This window comes from Cyprinodon variegatus, unplaced genomic scaffold, assembly GCF_000732505.1.
Source record: "Cyprinodon variegatus isolate N-32 unplaced genomic scaffold, C_variegatus-1.0 Scaffold227, whole genome shotgun sequence".
NCBI classification, from domain to species: Eukaryota; Metazoa; Chordata; class Actinopteri; order Cyprinodontiformes; family Cyprinodontidae; genus Cyprinodon; species Cyprinodon variegatus.
In genome coordinates, this window is record NW_015150680.1 from 951,203 (window position 1) to 970,520 (window position 19,318).

At 37.0% G+C, this 19,318-nt stretch overlaps 1 protein-coding gene across 2 annotated transcripts in view; it reads right to left on the bottom strand.

Moving 5' to 3' along the window:
• exd3 (exonuclease 3'-5' domain containing 3) overlaps positions 1-19,318 on the bottom strand; it is a 54,117-nt gene that overhangs the window by 29,705 nt on the left and 5,094 nt on the right. For both annotated transcript variants that reach the window (XM_015381058.1, XM_015381059.1), the window contains exons 3-19: positions 17,672-17,736; positions 16,185-16,346; positions 15,292-15,477; positions 15,123-15,176; positions 14,845-14,984; positions 13,471-13,577; positions 13,316-13,389; positions 13,163-13,201; positions 12,885-13,051; positions 12,551-12,701; positions 12,276-12,474; positions 12,085-12,194; positions 10,704-10,887; positions 10,362-10,534; positions 7,903-8,121; positions 6,771-6,824; positions 6,538-6,669 (exon numbers count right to left, since the gene is read on the bottom strand). In XM_015381058.1, the coding sequence (XP_015236544.1) occupies positions 6,538-6,669; positions 6,771-6,824; positions 7,903-8,121; positions 10,362-10,534; positions 10,704-10,887; positions 12,085-12,194; positions 12,276-12,474; positions 12,551-12,701; positions 12,885-13,051; positions 13,163-13,201; positions 13,316-13,389; positions 13,471-13,577; positions 14,845-14,984; positions 15,123-15,176; positions 15,292-15,477; positions 16,185-16,346; positions 17,672-17,736 (2,216 nt within the window). The remainder of the gene's footprint in view (positions 1-6,537; positions 6,670-6,770; positions 6,825-7,902; positions 8,122-10,361; positions 10,535-10,703; positions 10,888-12,084; positions 12,195-12,275; positions 12,475-12,550; positions 12,702-12,884; positions 13,052-13,162; positions 13,202-13,315; positions 13,390-13,470; positions 13,578-14,844; positions 14,985-15,122; positions 15,177-15,291; positions 15,478-16,184; positions 16,347-17,671; positions 17,737-19,318) is intronic.

Sequence of the window (19,318 nt, forward strand, 5' to 3'; positions counted from 1 at the left end):
ATGTTAAAAAAATGTGACTGTTATAAATAATTAAACAACACTTTTGTGGCCTTTAATTTAACACATATCTTGTACACATCAAACTATCATGAAGTCAATATGCTGAGGAGAGAAGGTAAAAACTAGCTGTGATAATCTGGTAGCTTCAGAGTTCATGCTCTTAATCCTTGAGGAAACAGACTTCATTTTCAGCATTTAGTATTTTTTTTAGAAGTATACAACAAAGCCATGTTTCAGCTCCTTATGGGAAAACATTTACATCTCTATCATTTTTTCAAAGCCATGCATGATGCACCCTTCACCATGTTTCACTGTGAGAATGCTGTTCGTTTTGGTAGGAAGCACTTATTCTTGTGCCAAATATACCCTTTAGAATAGAGGAATTACTTTTGTTTTTTATGAATTATGAAACTTTACTCCATTAATCTTTAGATGATTGTAGAGAGGATTTGAAGTTTTCTTTAGAAAAAAAACAGTCTCTATCACTACACTGTTCTACCTAATATCTAATAGTGAATACAAACCGCCAGACTGTTAAACACCAGTTACAATATCCACCTTATTATCCAGTGAAGCAGCGTGTGAAGGATATGGCTCTCGTATGGCATTGTTACTCAGAATGAATCTTTCTCTTGTAAAGTATATAGGAGCAATAAAATGACTTAACGAGGGCTTTAATAGTAAACTGGAATCATATCATGCCAGTCTCTATTTCTTTCTGAGACAGGAAGAAGAAAAATAAAGAAGAAAGGGACTCAGATTACATACAACATAATTTATATGCATCGTCACCTTTACCTGTGGAAAACAGATGCCATAAGAAGATTTTTTACAGTATTGATCTGGGATATTATACACTTTTAAAACACTCAGTGCAAATTCCCTTTTTATTAGTTTCTTAGTGGGAAGTTTGGGAATGATAAACTTCACTTAGACTGAGACTTAGACAAACTTTATTGTCGTTTTGTATGCTTCACAACATTCAATTTTTATTTTTTAAACCAAACATAACACCTGACCTGCTCTCAATAAAAAAATGCAGTTCAACAAAACTCTGAATCAGTTACTTTAAAAATTCAGCTACCAAAACCGCATTGCCGCAGCCACAGCAATCATAAACAATCATACATTACATCCTACAACCCTAAGTGTACGGTAAACAATTGATGGCATTTTAAGAAGTCTACTGGCATTTTTGAATTGTCATCATAAAAAAAATAAAAAAAGCAAACATATTTAAAATAATCAATTTGATTCTAGTCACATATTATTATGTATCTAGATTTTTTAAGTAGTAACACCCCTATGAATAAACTAAATAGAGGCTCATATAATATAGAAGCAATTATGTTCCAGTTAACTGTCTAACAAAGATCTTTTGTTTAAAATTGGAGTCAAGGTTAGATTAATTGTAACATTAATATTAAATATTAATGAGTGACATTGTGGCGGCCTAGAGGTCGGGGCATAGAGCTTGGAATCCTGAGGTTGTGAGTTCGAAACCCACTCCAACAGACTGCCACTCAGGGTCTCTGAGCAAAACCCTTAACCCCACACTGCTCCGCGGGCGCTCCACGATGGCAGCCCACTGCTTCCCAAGGGGATGGGTTAAATGCAGAGGAAAATTTCTCCAATGTGAGATAAAAAAGTTCAATAATCCAGAAAATGAATATAGGCAATGCAATATTTAGTTTTAACCACCCGACATGAAATATTGTTTAAAATTTCAGATTCGTTTTACTCTTGACAAAATTTCCAAGGCCTCTAAAAACTCTCTTTACCCACTGGGGCACAAGTACCCTCCTCAGCAGTTGATCTCCTCTTTCTTCTTTTTAACTTATTTTTACATGTGACATTCATCACTGGTGTGTGTGAATGAGAGGGAGACAAACGGTGACAAAGGAGGGAAACTGACCCATCCAACGCTAATCAGAAGGCTTTGCATTCAGACAACAAAGGGGTTAAGTTTGCCTGGGTGGGCCAAACGCAGCACAAGCATGAGCCTCTCTAGAGAACACACACACACACACACACACACACACAGCAGGGGTACTAACTTTCATCAAACCTGTCAAATCGTAGGGGAAAAGTAATATTGAAATAAAACTTTAGGAGAAGACAGTTTTTTGAGATACTTAATTAGAAATAAATATAGAATAACCACTGCATTAAGAGGAATATCAGAAAAGCATAAGCCATGAGATAAAAGATGATAGATGTTCTTTTGCTGGCATATTTGCACCTCCACTGGATTAATAATTATTAGATTAAAGACATAATCTGCCTCACTTTTTGTTCTTTTATTGCAAAAATATCATCCCTTTGAGGTGTTAACGGCAGTGAAACACATTATTGCCTTGGTATAACTGGTTTAGTTGGGTTTGGACAGGGAGCATCAAGGTGGTCCACATTTGTAACATTTCAAGCCTGACAGAGATACACCAAGTGACGTATTTTGACATTCTTGTTTCGTCCTCAAGGAGCAGGTCAGAACACCCAGGTTTAAGAACCCTCTCGCAAAGATCCCCATTGAACAACAAACACAAACAGAGTCGGCAGCAGACGCACAGCTTCCCTAAACAGCCACCCACAGATACAACCACAGGTCAGGTAGCATAAATCAGAGGCCTCTCTGATAACTCTATGTGAATTATAATTCTGACACCATAAACAAGCCAGAATATATGTATAGTTGAAAGGAACAAATATTTGAATATTTAAAGCCAATAAAATTGAGTATTTTTTTATATGGTGGGAACGTTAATGTAAAAATATAATTTATCTGGAAACACGCACAGTATCACACATCACTGCCTATATTTTATTAATCCAGGATCCAAAATGGAGGTCATTATGGAAAGGAATTAGTTATTTCATACCTTTAGGGTACAATTAAGTAAAACCGATTTTTTTTTCTTTTCTATTAACTGAGAGAAACAATGACAGCGGTTTAGAGCCCCATTAGGCCATAGAGGGGTCCAAAATAAGAAGTAAGCAAACTGAAAACCCTGAGAAAAAGCCATGAAAGTAACAATTAGACTTAAAGTCCTGCAATGTTTAGAGAAGTTAGGGCCAAGTGGTTTATCGCTGGTTATATTATTAACCTTCATGCTAAATCTGGCATGTTCAGAGATGGCAAAAGTACTCACTTTCCGTACTTGAGTAAAAGTACAGATACTTGTGTTAAAAAATACTCTGGTAAAAGTGGAAGTACTGATTAAACTTCTTTACTCAAGTAAAAGTAACAAAGTACAGGCTTGTAAATTTACTTAAAGTATAAAAGTAAAAGTAGAAACCACTTTTTTCATGCCGTTGCCTACATTTTAAATGGATGTCTGCCAATAGGACTAGATCTCCGTTGTGTTCATTTTCAATCATCTCGTCGTCCATACTACTATGCTAACGCCACCGCCACCAAGCTGCAATGATTTGCCGCGAATGAATACCGCCGAATCTGTCGATTAATCTTGTAGTGGTGCGTCAAATGCAACGTAGATTCCCATCCAATTAGATTGAATTTGGTATTGATGACGTGAAAAATAATAACGGTAACTCCATTGAAATGATTCAAAACTAAAGTAACGAGACAATTTTTTTAAATGTAAGGAGTAGAAAGTACAGATATTTGTGTAAAATGTAAGGAGTAGAAAGTACAGATATTTGTGTAAAAATGTAAGGAGTAGAAGTAAAAAGTCGCCATAAAAATAAGTAGTAAAGTAAAGTAAAAATATCAGAAAAATCTACTTGAGTACAGTAACAAAGTATTTGTACTTCGTTACTTCCCATCTCTGGGCATGTTTATGCAAAGTTTAGTAACAAGTAAATATGCAATCAAAACATTTTCAGGTTTTTAGCATTAGAGTTCATAGAATAGGTTGCTTGGTCTGAACCAACATAATTTATTTGGAATAAAAAAATAAAAAGCTGATGATTTTTGGCTAAATTTTACATCTATTAATGATTTTTTAAATATTTCTTGTAAAAAATCTGGAGCGAAGAACTTTTAATGCTTTTCTTGATCAAATTTCCTTCCATCACCCTTTAAATAAAGTCCTTAAAAGTTTTTTTTATGTATTGAGCAATTCCTGACTGCTTAGAATATCTCTTTCTACTGTCAAGCATCGGTACAAAGTCTGAGCTCTGGTGGCCCCTGAGCTGAACGATGTAATCCAGACGTCTGTCCTCCCTACCACATCCTCCAGTCACTGCTGTGGGTCTCAAAGCATTCCCAGACCAGATGGGAAATGCAATCCCTTTCTGTGTCTCCTGAGTCTGCTTCAGGGCCTCCCTCCATCTGGACATGCCTGGAATACCTCCACAAGGAGGCTACCAGGAGGTTTACTAATTAGATATAGTGAGACGTTAATCTGTAGCTTTCCACATGAAAGCAGTTCCTTTACCCAACAGTTTAATATAAGTTTTTTTTCGGCCTCTAAATCGCACTGTAATACCCACATTAATGCCAACACAAAACTAAGCACTCTGATTCCTTCTATTTAACATTTCACTTCCACTTTGTGCAGCTTTACTGCTATGTAACAACTTCTTTCAGACTAATAGTGCATACAGTGAAACTTCTTTCAGATGTTTAGTGCATACAGAGCAAAAACAGGTCAAATTCAATTTGTTCTGGGCCTGTATCTCCAGGAGAGTGCAGCATGTTTCCCATCAACCTCCACTGCCTCTGCAACATCTTGCTACACGACAGCATTGCCCCTGATAACTTTCCCATCTTTTAAATGAGTTTGTTCAGCTTTCGTATGCATTATAAAATAAGTTATGACCACAGCAGATTTTGCTTATATAATTTGAGAACTCAGTAAGCTTTCAAACCACAGAAGTATTTCCTCATTATTCAATTTGGTTAGAGTTCCCTCTAAAAAAAAGAGACGTTCTTCCTCTTTCTCACAGACAGCTTAGCAAAACAAAAATGCAAAAAAAAAAAAAGCATTATAGAAGCAAACTTTAGATAGGTTAAACATAATGCAGAGTTAAAACTAACACCCAGATGCTTAACATCCACTTCATGCTCATATGATAATATAGTCTTTCTGTGTCATACTTTAGACGTGTTGAACTGCACAGGACATTAAATATATCTGGGTCTTGCAAAATAATTGTTGAAAAAACAAAATCTCAAAGGTCTGTTTGGGATGTAATATTGTCAGGTGGTGCGCTGTATGTGTCAGGAATACAAACTTTGAAAACCAACAATACATTCACACTATTAAACAGAGTCTTATCATATTGCAAAGAGGAATTTAGGAAGCACAGACATCAAAGATGATAAACTGTAGATATTTGTCGTTACTGAGATGATTATCATAATATTCATCCACATTATCATTGAAATCTTTTCAATGATGGTGGTGGTAACTTGAATTACCTATTAGCACCTTTATCACAGTTTAACATCTGTTGTGTAGCAACTATAACAGCGTGAAGCAAAGAGCTTTTAAGTAACCAAAATCTTTATAAACCAATATGATGTTTGAGTTCACAGTAAGTGTAATAAACTGTTGTCTGTTTATATTAATCTCTCATTAATGCTGCTTTCACATTAAAACACACTTTGAGCAGCAAAGAAGCATCTTCTTTAACACAGCGTTGGGGGAGCTACCCTCTTCTCTTTGCTTGTGTCTTGAACAATTATGGTGGAAATTGAAAGATTGACCTGGTTTTATTTACTAAATAAAGCTACATAACGCTGTCATTAGGCACATCGGTGCTGTCTGGATTCACAGATACTTTGGAGGCTATCTTTTTGTGGAGAGTTTCTCCACCTTCCTTCAGAGAGATGTGCGATGATGGCGGTCATTTCTAGAGGTATACTGTCACACCCAAACCCAGTTTGACAACCTGACCAACCTGCATTGGTGCCCACATATCCTACCGAGAAAAACATAGCAGAGCCTCTCTGGTTGTTGTGACATGTGGTCCAACTGAAGCGTCGACTTCGTGTGAGGCGCCTCAGATGTTTAGATGCAAATGTCGAGCTGCACCAGCTGCTCGAAATGAGCTGCAGGATTTTCTGATGTTAACCGTTAACCATACACTTTGCATGTAAACCTCCTGCTGCTCAAAGCTAGTTTGGTGTGAATGAAGCATAATGCTTTAGCAATCCACTTCAACCCTGAACCTTTAACATTACAGAGGTAATGCAAAAAGTCCTTGCCCTGAACCAGAAACGTTCACTTATAAAAGTGTGGCAAAACGTGATCATTGCTGCAGTTGCCAAAAAAATACATACACACTAAGGCAGCAAAGCAAATACTTTAAAGTGTTTTCAGAATTTACTGTCTAATACCAATGTGTTTTTGTTTTTTTCACTTTACAAATGTATCCTATTTCTGACTGTCAGTCACAAGCAAACCCAACATAGTGATTACAGTTTTTAGTTTTAATGCGAAAATGCAGAAAACCTTTGCAAGGTGGTGTAAGTGCAGCATTTTAATTCAAAGAGCAGTCAACAATGAAGCCATTAAATGATCTTTGCCTTTGACTAGACTACAGAAACATAGTTAGAAGGAAATTTACCTGACAGCGGCTGAATATATCGCTGGGAGAAGGCTGGACATTAAAGTGTCTGAGGACCCGAATGGCCTGGTCTCTGGCCTTCTCTGAACAGTCTAAGGAAAGACAGCGACCTTCACCCACCTGGGAACGCAACTAGAAAAAGCAGCTAATGTTAACATAAACATATAGAGAAAAATCAGAGCTACCAGAAACTATTTGGCTTGTAGATCATACTTGACTCCATGTTTACTTACAGTCTGGAATGGCTGACCACATGTCAGGATGACACGGCCTTCAGCTTGAGCTAGCTGAAAATATACAATAAAAGCCACGGATTAAATAACTGCACCAAGCCTTTGATTTTTATTTAATATCCATCATGCAGCATCAAAGTCAAACTTGTGGATGCTGTATACTGTACATTAGATATAACTCATATGATTTAACCATTGAAAACCATACAAAAAATTGATAAATAAGGTTAGATAACAGGTGAGCTTAACCTGGACATATAGCAACATTTAGCTAGAGGTAATTTTAAAACCATAATAATGCTGTAGCTAATGATGTCACAGTATTTTTCTAACATCAGGTGGAACTATCTAATCTCCAAGTACCAAAATGGACATATAGATCACCTTCATAGTATAACTATGATATAACATTTTTCCATCAGCTTTTGTCTGCTAAATAAAGGACTTATAATTATTTTATATAAGATTGTGCATTGTGGCTAAAAAGTGAGTAACAGCAGCTGTTAGTTCAAGCAGGGTGCAGATAACAGAGCAGCACACATTTTTGTCAATATTAGTTTTTTCTTGAATCAGCTGATATGTGCATGCATTGGCTGATTCAGCAGCCATGAATTATGACCACACCAAGTGCATGGATTGTCACCCGCAACATAGCAACATTTGCTATCCATTTTTATGATGTTGTTTGATTTGCTAATAAATGCTTCTTTTCATTTAAATTTAGACTAGTAAAACATTTGTTATATTGGTGTTACTTTTATAATGTAAATGGAGAAAGGAATCAAGATTGTCTTCAAAAATCAGGAATGCGTATCAAGGATTGTTTAGACTGATGTCAAAATAATAAGAAGGGTGTTAAAAATCTGTATCGCTTAATCTCTAGTAGATGGCATTAAATCATTTAACCAAGATTAATAAAATTATGTCTTTCTACATAAAACGCCTTTAAGCAGACAATGTATTTATAGAAAATGCCTTTGATGCCTTTAGGATGCTTTGCTTTATTGGTGCAAAATGATCAAAGTCTGACTTAACCCCTTTGAGTTTTTGTTTTGACTGAGGTGGCTTATTCTTTTTTTCTCTTTAAAAAAAAAAAAGGGAAAAAAATGGAAATGCTCTATTTCTAACCAACCTGTGCCGCCACTCTGTGATCGTCGCTGTTCTCCAGCATGACCACGTCAACTCCCAAACACCGCAGATATCTTCCGAGTCCCTGCAGCATGTTGTCACACACCACCCGCAACTGCTGTGGGGGTAGAGGTGGGGAATCTTCTGGGGGCAGCTTGCCACACAGGAGGCCTTTCACTTTGTCAGAATGAGAGGGAGTGACCCTCTGAGCCCCCTGACATTCCTAAATGGACACAGAGAATAATGTGATATTTAACCGATCCCTGTAGGGGGATTTTCTTTTCACTTGCACCTCAGTTCAGAGAGGTCAAAGCACAGGGTGAGTTATACAACTGCACCCCTGGAGCTGATAGGAACTCGTGAAGGGCCTTTGTCAAACACTCTTTGTCCCTCCCTGCAGGCTGGATGCTCAAACCCAGGGCCTTCAGCTGGAGGTTGTCTTTATTCATTCTCACAAGTCACACAAAAGGTCACAGGTTATCACAGATTTAAGAATTGTCAAATTAGCACAGTTGGTCTTCAAAAAGGACTGTTTGTGGCTTATCATTACAGTCTGGAAATAGCATACCTGCACTTCTCTAAATGGTAAATGATCTACAGGCATTCCCACAAGTTAAAACAGAAAAAAGTGTAAAAAAAAACAAAAACAAAACAACACTTGTTTACAGCATCAGTTAATTAAGAGCAGCACAACACCAAGACATCATGAAATTGTGATAGTATTGCTTAATGTTGCAATTATGATAGTGACCAATTTTTACTTAAAGGGGAACACAGTTTTTTTTTTTACATTGGGCCCTTGATTTTACGTTATTACATCATGTTCTACTCAGCCATATGAGTTTTGTGTCATTGGGAGCCGTTCTGAAGATATTCCGTTAGGTTATATCCAAATAACGTCTTCCTGTATGACGTCATCCGCGCGCCAGACTGGAGTTGTGACAGGCAGCCCGGGCCACAGGCGGCTACACTCTACCCCTTCTATTCATTCGACTAGCTAATCTGAATCGTTCAGATGACGTCATACACACTCCGCTTTGTTTTTAAAAGATATAAATATAAAAAATATAACCACGGATGTCTGGAGGAAAGTGATTCGCCTACATGTTATGAATGCTGGCGTACCATAAATGATAAATTATTAACAGTTTAGTTTGTGCCTTCAAGTCGTTGCCCAAAGGAAAGACGTTACCTGGATATAACCAAACAGAATATCTTCAGAACAGCTCCAAATGACACAAAACTCATGGGTGAGTAGAACATGATGTAATAACATCAAATTAAGGGCCCAATGTAAAAAAACTGGCATTCCCCTTTAATCTCATGCCCAAATCCCTTTTGAGAATCAAAGTAGCAGTAATGAAAAACATACATCTAGTTTGGAAATAAAAGGCATTAAAAGTTTGTCCACGTGACGGTAAATAAAATTTAAAGTGTTTGCATGTCATTTGAAATAGGATATATTGTCCAACATTGGATCTAAGCAATCTTTTCCTATGGCAAATACCAAATATATTAGGACTTGAACTATGTAATCCCACTGTCTATAATGTAAATTTAAAAAAAATCTGGTTGCAGGGCTCTGAATCAAAAAAGCAACACCAAAAAAAAATGAATTAAAGTATATGTGACATAAAAATTAATAAAAGAAACTAATTGTTTTGATTTACACATTCAAAAATGTATCTCCCCCAAAGTCAATACGCCTTAAAGTAGCACCGTGGCTAATTTTCTATGAAATTGCTTTGTTGATCCAACCAATATAGATCCTTGGTCTTTGGGTATTGCAATCGTATGGACTTATTGCCATTTCAGATCGGAGGTCAAACCTTTTATTAAAAAAAAAATAAAGAAAATGCCAAGACAGTATCAGCTACAGATAACATTACTCCTGTAATTCCTCACAGTGAGGAAATCTCTCAAACAGGTTTAGATCACTATTTTTAGTCGTTGCCCTTTACGATTTCAATAGTCATTTGATTTCAAACTAAAATACAAAAAAGTACTGACAGGTTGAACAAAGAGTAGTTTTGTTTTCAAAGAGATTTAAAAAAAAAAAAAGCAGTCATGGGGTTTAGGTCTGTGGGAGGAGTAGAGATGGTATAGCAGGAATAATAACTGTACCCTTCAGTCTCAGCTCAGTTTATAAACATTCTTTGCTGTTGCTTAGAGCCCCCTGCTGGCCTGGGAGCTTTAGGAGAACCTAAATGCATCTAGAACAAGTCTAAAAATGTACGTGTTGGATAGACAATACCGAAAACCTTGAAATATTAAAATTAATCTAAAATGTAATGATTTAAAATTTAGGAGGTATGGGTGTGATTTAGCAAACAGTTAATGTAAAATATAACATTTATTCTTAAAGGTCACAGAAATTAACATCTACTTTTGTGATTGTAGATTAATAAACTATTAATTTTTTTACATTCTTAGGAGTGTTGTTATTCCCAGCTGAGGCCTTACCTCTTTGCCAAGAGCCTGTTCCGTCTTCTTGCCCTTTTTTTCCTTCTGCTTCTTGTCTTTTCTTGTCTCTGATTGGCCTGAAGTGATACTGCGGAGGTCAGCTGGCAGCCCAAAGCTTGCTGGGTCGCTGGAGAGAGTGGAGAACACGTCTAGCAAACAGTAGGCATCTGCCACTACAGAAAGGTTTTGGAAAAGGAGAAAGAGAGCGGAACAAGGGGGGTGGATTCATCAGTTTGCATTTTGTCACAGGATAACAAAATAATCTCTGATGTTCTATGGAGAGGAGAGCAGCGACCATCTGGCTCCCTGTTATTGTCTGTCTGTGCATGCATAATGCCTTACCTGCATATCTAATTTGGCTGATGCGTAGTGGACGCTTCTCCCAGTTGGACATCTGCTGTGTCTTGTCCAGAGGCTTTCCTAGGACCTGCTGCACCAGCAGACTGAGGCCTTTTTCTGCACTGTCCTCACCAACCAGGACCTCCCTAGGGCCACTTGGTAACCGATTCACCTTTCCACACTGAATCTGTACAAGTAAAGCAGAAAACACATTTGTATTGTAATATTAGACACAGATGGAGCTCTCTTCTTTTGATGCCTTTAGATATTTCTCCTAGAAGAGCAACAAAAAATTGGCTGGTGATGGTAAAGAACTGGTTTTCATTCTAAGTGCTTCTGAATGTCAGTGAACGCACCATATCAAACTGAAACCACAACACTAAGCCCAACATTCTTCAGTGTAAATATTGTTGCTATGCTAAAATTAATCAAAGTCAGCTAATGATTATTTTGTTTAAAAAGCAAGTTTCCAAAGCTGTGAATCCCTTTTAATGTAAGTTTTTAAAGGGCATTAAAGTGTAGAATCACTATTAGTCAATGTATTGTTACTTTGGTCAGATATATCAAACTTGTTCTTGTAGGCTGCTGGCTATTTTCCTCTTTGACTATGTTCCTTTTTTCCCTCCCTATCCTTCCTTCCATCCTTAGTCTTTTTTTTTTACAAACATAAATCTAACAGGTCCAAGAGGAAAATCCAGACACCTCCAGCTACACCTCATCCCTCTAGAGAAAGCTCAAGCTCATTCTCAAGTCATCCCCTGACCACATGGTAGCTATAATCTCTCTAACAACTTCTGGTCTGGATGAGGGATCAGATGTCCAAACAACTTCAACTGGTTCCTTTTTGGATTCTGATATAAATATAAAAGGAAGGCTGAGTGTACCGCAGAGTTGGTCAGTTTCTTAAGCTTTGAGCCTCTGTGTTTAATAAAACAAGCTGGATCTGGAAATGAATGCAGCTGCTTGGAAATCTCAAGTGTTTAAGTGGATAATCTCCGAAATAAATCACAAAAATGATGCCAGGGTTAAGGCTGTATGCTGATTAAACAGGATGCTAAAGAAAATATAAATTATGTAATTGTAGTGCTGCTGCTTTACTAAGTTAAACCCAGCGTGACAACGCCTCTGCTGCTAAAGAAAACTAATATAAATTCAAGGAGAGAGGAGAAGATAAAAACAATGAAACATAAAAGATATTACAGTTTCCTTTGAAAGGTTTATAAAAAGCCTTAGAATTAGTAGAAACAATCTGTGTTGGTCTATGAGAGTGTTAAAGATGAAAAAAGAAAAAGACCTGCTCTGAAATCCATTTAAAATCTTTTCAAACTTATGGACCTTTTAGAGTTAATTTGCTGTTGTGTCATGACTGATGGGATAAAGGCACCTTTTGGTGTACCCTAAGAAGATCGAGAAAGCCCTCCATCTTCAGCGGCTCCTCTGATAGCTCAGGCCAGGTGGCAGAGAGACACTTGAGATCCCCACTCATGCTATAACCTGCACAAAAAAGGGACTTTCTTTATAATTAAAGTAAATATCTGGATGATACTACTTCTATTTCTTTAGATTGTTTCTTACCCAGTTTCAGAATATTTGGTTCAGAATACAATGCCCTGATGAAACCGAGTAGATCAGGCTGCTGACAGAACGCTTTTGCTGAGAGGTCCAACAGGAAAACTTGGTCCAGCATAGCAAGTTGGATGAGAGACACTTTCTGAGAAGATGCACAGCCAAATGTAGGCTGCCACTCCATGTCGACTCCTACTATACCACCTTCCTGGTACGGGATACAGAAAAGGGAGCATCAATACAAAAACGTAAGTAAACTGATCAAAACTTGTAGATGTCTTTACCTTCAGGACAATGCTTTGGCATCTGTGAAGAGTTTCCAGCGTATCTATAAAGTAGACCTTGTCTTTGGTGAGCGGCACCTGGTAGAACTTCTGGCAGTGAGACTGAGGTGGCACCCACTCCTCTGGAGTGATGGGATCAGAACATATCTGTCTGAGCACAGAGAGGAAATATGCCATTTCTAGGTTTTCATAGGAGACAAAAGTACAAGTAAAACAAGAGAAATTTGGACTACAGCCAGGAGGAGAAAAAAACAAAAACATAGATTATAGAGAGCATGAAACAAGATCATTACTTTAGTTCCATTGTTTGTATGCATATTTTTACTCAACTCACTGTTGATCAGGTGGCAGGGACTGCTGCGTTTCCCATACCCCCAGTGGAAGTCTATTTCTGGGAATTTTGTACCTCAGTGACCACTGAGCAGCTTTCTGAAGACAGCTGTACTTCACCAACATTTCTACCAAATGGACTTGCAGGTGGAGGTCATCTGACACAACATACTGGGCATATATGACACAAATGAAACACTGGATATCTTATATAATAATAGTACAATAAAAACATTATATATTAAACTATCAGATTAAAGATTGTATTCAAACAAATCCTACTTGCACATGATCAGTCCAATTTTCCTCTGTCATTGTTTTCTACAAAAAAAAGCACAATCATCTACCAATAAATGAACAGCATAGCACACTGTTAAAAGTACATTTACCATGTTTAGACATCTCTAGGCTGCAAGAGCCTGTTGCATTACTTACCTCCCCAAATCTCTTAAACATAAGGTAACGCAGAGTGTCCAGTCTCCTTTTGTGAAGAGCATTTGGACAGAGACCTGTTTCAAAAGAGGAGGTTGAGTTCTGGTTATGCGGAAAAGTCAAACAAATACATTAAAAATAAAATGTTAGTCACTCACTTTGATCAATTTTGAATTTTTCCATTAGTCGATAGACATGTCTGGTGAGCAATTTAGGTTGAACCTGTGCTGCGTAGTGTTTGGACAGAGAGAGTTGAGGAAAATGCCTGCGGAAGCAAAAATGCACCCACAGGTATTTAAACTTATGGAGAAATTAAGAGGATGAAGATGCTTACACATACTGTTCTTGTAATATTTATCAGCACCGCTGGTAAAGATCTAAAAAGTAGAAATCATTTTGTTCATTGCAGCGAATGATCTGCTAAAGACTCTGTATATTGAAACATCATATTAAGGTTCATTATTTCAACATTGGAAAAAATATATCTTAACCTTTTCCCCTTATATACGATCTTCTACTATGATGTTTCACAATGTTGGCATATGAACAAGATTTAGATCAATTAACTGACCGCATAAAAACACTAAAAATGCTAATTTTGTGTTTGGTAGACTGGATTATTATTCATTCTAAGCATTTTTATTCACTTATTCTACTGGTTTCCACTAGATTTCTATTTAACTTACAAATATAAGTTAAAGTATCCATGTTCTCATATCTTCTAAGCAGATTTCCAAGGTAATCTGCAATCAAATCTGTAATCAAACCCATTGATTACTACTACAAAAAAAAAGTACTATCTTAAAATCCTTTTAGATTAACTGTTTATTTAATGATCTACAAAGACTTGGTACAATAGAGAACCAGCTAAGAGGCCCCAGTACAGATGGGTAATTCAAGTAGACTACACTGATCCACCCACATTGAGTCTGTTAGGAGTCTGCTTTATTGTGAGGAGTAATAATGAGTGTGTCAAACAGTCACAATTCAAAGTGAGGGGAGCAGCCGTTACATCAGAAGGCTGTGATGTGCACAGCGCAAAGTCACGACATGATCTTACTGTGCTGCTCTGATCAGAAAAAAAGAGTAGATACAGAATCTGATTCTAATAATAATATGAAGATTTCCCTTAAATCAGAGTTATAGATATTTCTAAAGTCATACTTGGGTTCTGTAATCCCACCTGGAAGTTCTAAAGACAACTCTTCTAATCTCAACATATCAACTTGTCAAATATAATAATAGTAAAAAAATGCATTAAGCTTATCCAGAGTCCCAGTCCTTGTCTTATTATTAGGTTCAGGTGTGTTAAAAATTCCAACATTAAATAATAATATAAAGAGAATGTTAGGCAGAGTAACATTAATTCAGCTGCAAAATTTGATCTTGCCAGAACTATTTTTTTAAAGTTAGATTTCCACTGTGAGATTAAGCTTATTCAGGGCCTTCTAAACCTAGTAACCAAAGGTGCCAATAAATATCAAAGGCACAGTTTACACGCTTTTCCCACAGATTCACCCCAGGCAGCCTACTTTCTTATATCTTCCAAGTTGAAGTCCGGATGACACCAAGAGTCTAGTAACATGACAAGCCGTTGTTCTAACTGGCTGTGTCCTTTGACAAAGGACTCTGCCAACTGCAACTTGTCTTGTAAAATCAGTGGGACAAGCATCTGTAAAATAATGTTGATGATAGAAATAAAAAGAGGATTAGAACAAAGATCTTCTGAGAATTTGCTTTCCAACTAGCTTGAGGCAATCTTTGTAATTCATTGTGCCAATTCTAGATTACAAACGATTAAAAGTCTCACCTCCTCTGGATTGAGTTCAGTCTGTAATTCGAATTTTATGCTAAGCGTTATAGCCTGTGAGAAGAACACAGAGTATTTTAAAAAGTACCAAAACTAAGCTAACACTTTAAAATATATCAACAGGAATGAATTCATTGTTAAAAAAAAAAGGGTAAGATCAGTTGCTCACTTCTTTATAACATCTTAGAGTCTGGAGCTTGACAATATGCAAACACAGTATGGAGGGGTCTAAGGACTTGAGTTGGTAGATGTTGATGAGGCCGTCTACAAAGTCTGGCTGGATGTCTGTCAGCAGGCCGAGAGCCCGGTTCTGAAGCTCCACTGCTCTGTCCTCAGAGATAGAGTTCAGGCTCACCTGGTAGGGTGAAAAATTAAAACAATTCTGATTTGGTATAAATATGCACCGAGGTACGTCTTGAAGGGATTTCCATTTTCTACATCGGAACGTCGAACATAAATGATTTGGAGCAGTCCAAACTGCTATTTAACCCCCACAATGTTGTACTTTCTTTAATTACTCATTAATAACTCATTGTGCTTTCATTTGGATTTCATCGTAAACAGGATCATGTACTCAAAAGCAGACTAGGAATACCCATTTAATAAACATGGTTAGAGAAATAAAGTATTTTGTAAAAAAAAATAGTCATCATTACCCCCTTCTTGCTGCCAATAATAGTTTAACATTTTGTAATGAAAAAATAAATGAAAAACAATAATTCTTCCACTTTATGATATTGGAATTTCCTTTTAATAAAGCAAAATGTGTGACCGACCAGCCTTTCCTGTTAAGATTTCTCTCTTCCATTTAAGATGCTGCTTATTTAGTTTATTGCTGACCATAGAAGAAAAATCAGAACATAATTTTTTTGTTTTTTAATTCAAAATAAAGTATTTTATCAAGATGATTTTAGCACAGATAGGAAAGCCTTTGTTATGAAAGTCTAAAGAACACATTTCCCAGGAGGAATGTGTAGACCTTAACGAAGCCAAAGCACTTGAACAGCTCACAATCAATACTTGTAGCTGATGTAATTGATGCATGGCTCCTGGCTTAACTACCTGAGGATGTTCCTTTATCCATGTCTGGAATTCCATGAGAATGTGAGAACCCAGGGTGTGGCTTCGACCCTTCTGTTTCCCCGGACATCTCTCCAGGATTGTTAGCAAGGCCTCTAGAGGCTCAGACAGCTTTGGAAATCCTTGGATGGCAGCCAAATGTAGCTGTGGGTTGAAAAAGGAGGAGGGGAAGGTGACTTTCAAGATAGGAAAACAACAGCTTGTAGGTGGGTCTCTTCAAACCCTTTAGACAAACTTTTTATTGATGCAGACAAAAGGACACGCATATATATCGTGTATCTAGTCTGGTCATTCACCTCCACTAAGCTCAACATGGCCATCATAAATACAGCTTTTAATATACTTACAATAATTTTGGTGCAAAAATTAACAAAAGTCTGTATAATCTCTTAAGTCTATGAGTTGACCATGTAGAAACTAGTAGAAACATATGTGATCATAGGTTTGCCACAGAGATACCATATTGTGAGATCATATCTATGACTAAAGATCCCAACTGATACACTGGAGACAAACCAAGAACTTCTATGCAAAAAGCAGAAAAGTTCCTCAATCTAGTTCTGACCAACAGATATTACAATATTGAGGAAGAAAAACCTTTGACACCATCTGTAAATCCCAGAGGCATAATGGTGAATGGAGGTGTATAAGGTTTAGTCTCAGTCACCTCCTGCTTATTAATATGGTCAATCTAGTGAAACTGAAATTCAAACAACTAGATTAAATGCTAATAATAAATTGTTGCTTTAAATTACTAATTGATTATTGCTTCACCAATATTATTGATGAAAATCTAATGAAATCATTTATCTTAAAAGACAGCACAGTGGCATCAAATACATATCAATAGATGGACAAACACAAGGATGAATCAAAGGATGCAGGATGAATCTGGAAACAAAACCCATTTTCCATCCTCTTCTTTTCTTTTTCCAAACTTGTTTCCAGGTTGCAGGCCTGGAAAACACTTCAATGAAACTTGGGACCGGGCAGGAACCCTGATTCTCTGCAGATTTCCTTTTCTACTGAGAAACTGTTTTGTAGGACAGACAAACTTATTTCATGAAACACAAAGAAAGCTTGCTCTATGAGCCAAAGAGACCCAGAGGTTAAGGTTATACAAGGGGTCGTGGTATAAGAATGCAAAGCTTGGCATTAGGAAATTCCAACAAGAGAAAATGATATCTGTGTGAGAATACCTTAAACGGTGTCTTAATTTACAAAACAGATGTCATCCACTCAATATCCACCTCTCAAGTTCATTCAGAGCAACACAAATTCCTTCCTTCTGCTTTCCCCATTAACACACAAACACATTCATAGTTCAGCCAAAGATGCCAGGATCGCTCACTTGTTTGCTCATTCCTGGGACTCTTGCAAACACAAACACACACGACCTATTTTCCACCGTCGTTCAAACATATGCATTAAAGTATGTGTGAAAGTGACATTGTGAGGGTCATTTTTACCATCTTCAGACCATCATTGTTCCACAGCTCAAAGAATTGGTCCAAAAGCATTAAGGGGTCAAGACCTGAAGGAATAAAAAAAAACAACAGGTGGTGGAGTCTGAGTGGCTTCAGTAAGTAAAATACACTTAAAATCAAGCATTTCAAGCTTCATTTTAACTTAAACAAAAATGTTTGACTTTTAGAAATAAAATTTAAGGTACAGGATTTTTTAGAAGCTGCACCTATTTACAGCACTAAAAAAAAAAGGGTAAACAATGGATTGTTTCCTCTTTCCTTTATTTTTAACACAAAATATTGAAGATTATGTCCAACTCCACTGATGCTGTTGGATTTGTAAGCTAAACCTTTTCACATTTCTTCTTTGAAATTTGAAAATTGTTTGAATCTAGAGGTAATAACACCATTATTACAATGTTTCCTCCAGATGTTATACAAGCTTCATCAGCAATGTCATGCTAAAGGAAAATGGTTCCGATAAACAAGGCACAGTAAAGTACAAATGACGTCAGATATAATTTCTTTAACAAGCATAGCAGAGTGGCTATAACAGCAGATTAACAGCTGAAGCTGCTTGGACAGCAGAGGAACCCAGCATTAGCTCTGCATTCCAGTCAAATCTGTAGCTCGAATGGTCTGCAAAAAAAACGAGCACATTTTAGGCCAAATTATTTTGAATAGAGGAGTTTTCAACCAGAATCAGAAGTGAGTGTAAACATATACATCTCGCTGATCCTTCCCAGGAGCTCCAGATTCGCTCTTAGTCGCTCGTGCTGTGTGGCCTCCAGCCTACCTGCACCCCCTCACCTTCTCCCGCTTCCTTCCCAGGGCTAGTTTTCCTGTTCTTCTCTCCCTCCCTGCAACCAGGCTTTCTTGATTTTGTCTCGGATTTCCCCAGGAAAAAGGCTATGTGCTAGTCATGCTGTAAAAAATACAGCCTTCCTGAACATAGCCTGGGAAAGCAGGCCCAAAGCCCTCTAATCCATTTTAGCAAAACACGTTGTGGTTCTTAATTTTAGACAACATTTCTCAATTCTCTTGTTGAACATATGAAACTCTTGTAATTTTTGTTTCATTTACCAAATGTTTTATTTACAAACAAACATGAATTCCTTTGCATGATCTAAAATATTATGCAAACTTGTATATGTGTAAGGTTTAATATGGATGGATGGATGGATGGATGGATGGATGGATGGATGGATGGATGGATGGATGGATGGATGGATGGATGGATGGATGGATGATGATATGACAGATGTAATATACAATTATATGTGTGTGAAAGTTACTTTTAAATGCTTTGGGATTATTAGTTGCTTTTGATGTTACCGAATTAGTTTTGTGTTTGTAGCGAACACAGATCTCAGATAAATACAAGATTATCCAGCCACTAGAAAAATACACAATTCATCATTTTCATCTCAAAAACAAGAGTTGTAAAAAGTCGTTAAATAGCTAATTTGCTTCAATACCAATACAGCTACCTCTAGGTACCTTTGCATATAGAAAACTTGATTCTCGGTTACCAAGAATGTACTTAAAGCAGTTCTAAAAAAGTTCAGTATTGGTCCATTTTGGCTCCCCTAATGAACAAAAGCTGTAATGTTTTGCCTAAAGAACAATTTCTCAGTTGTTCTCAGTCAA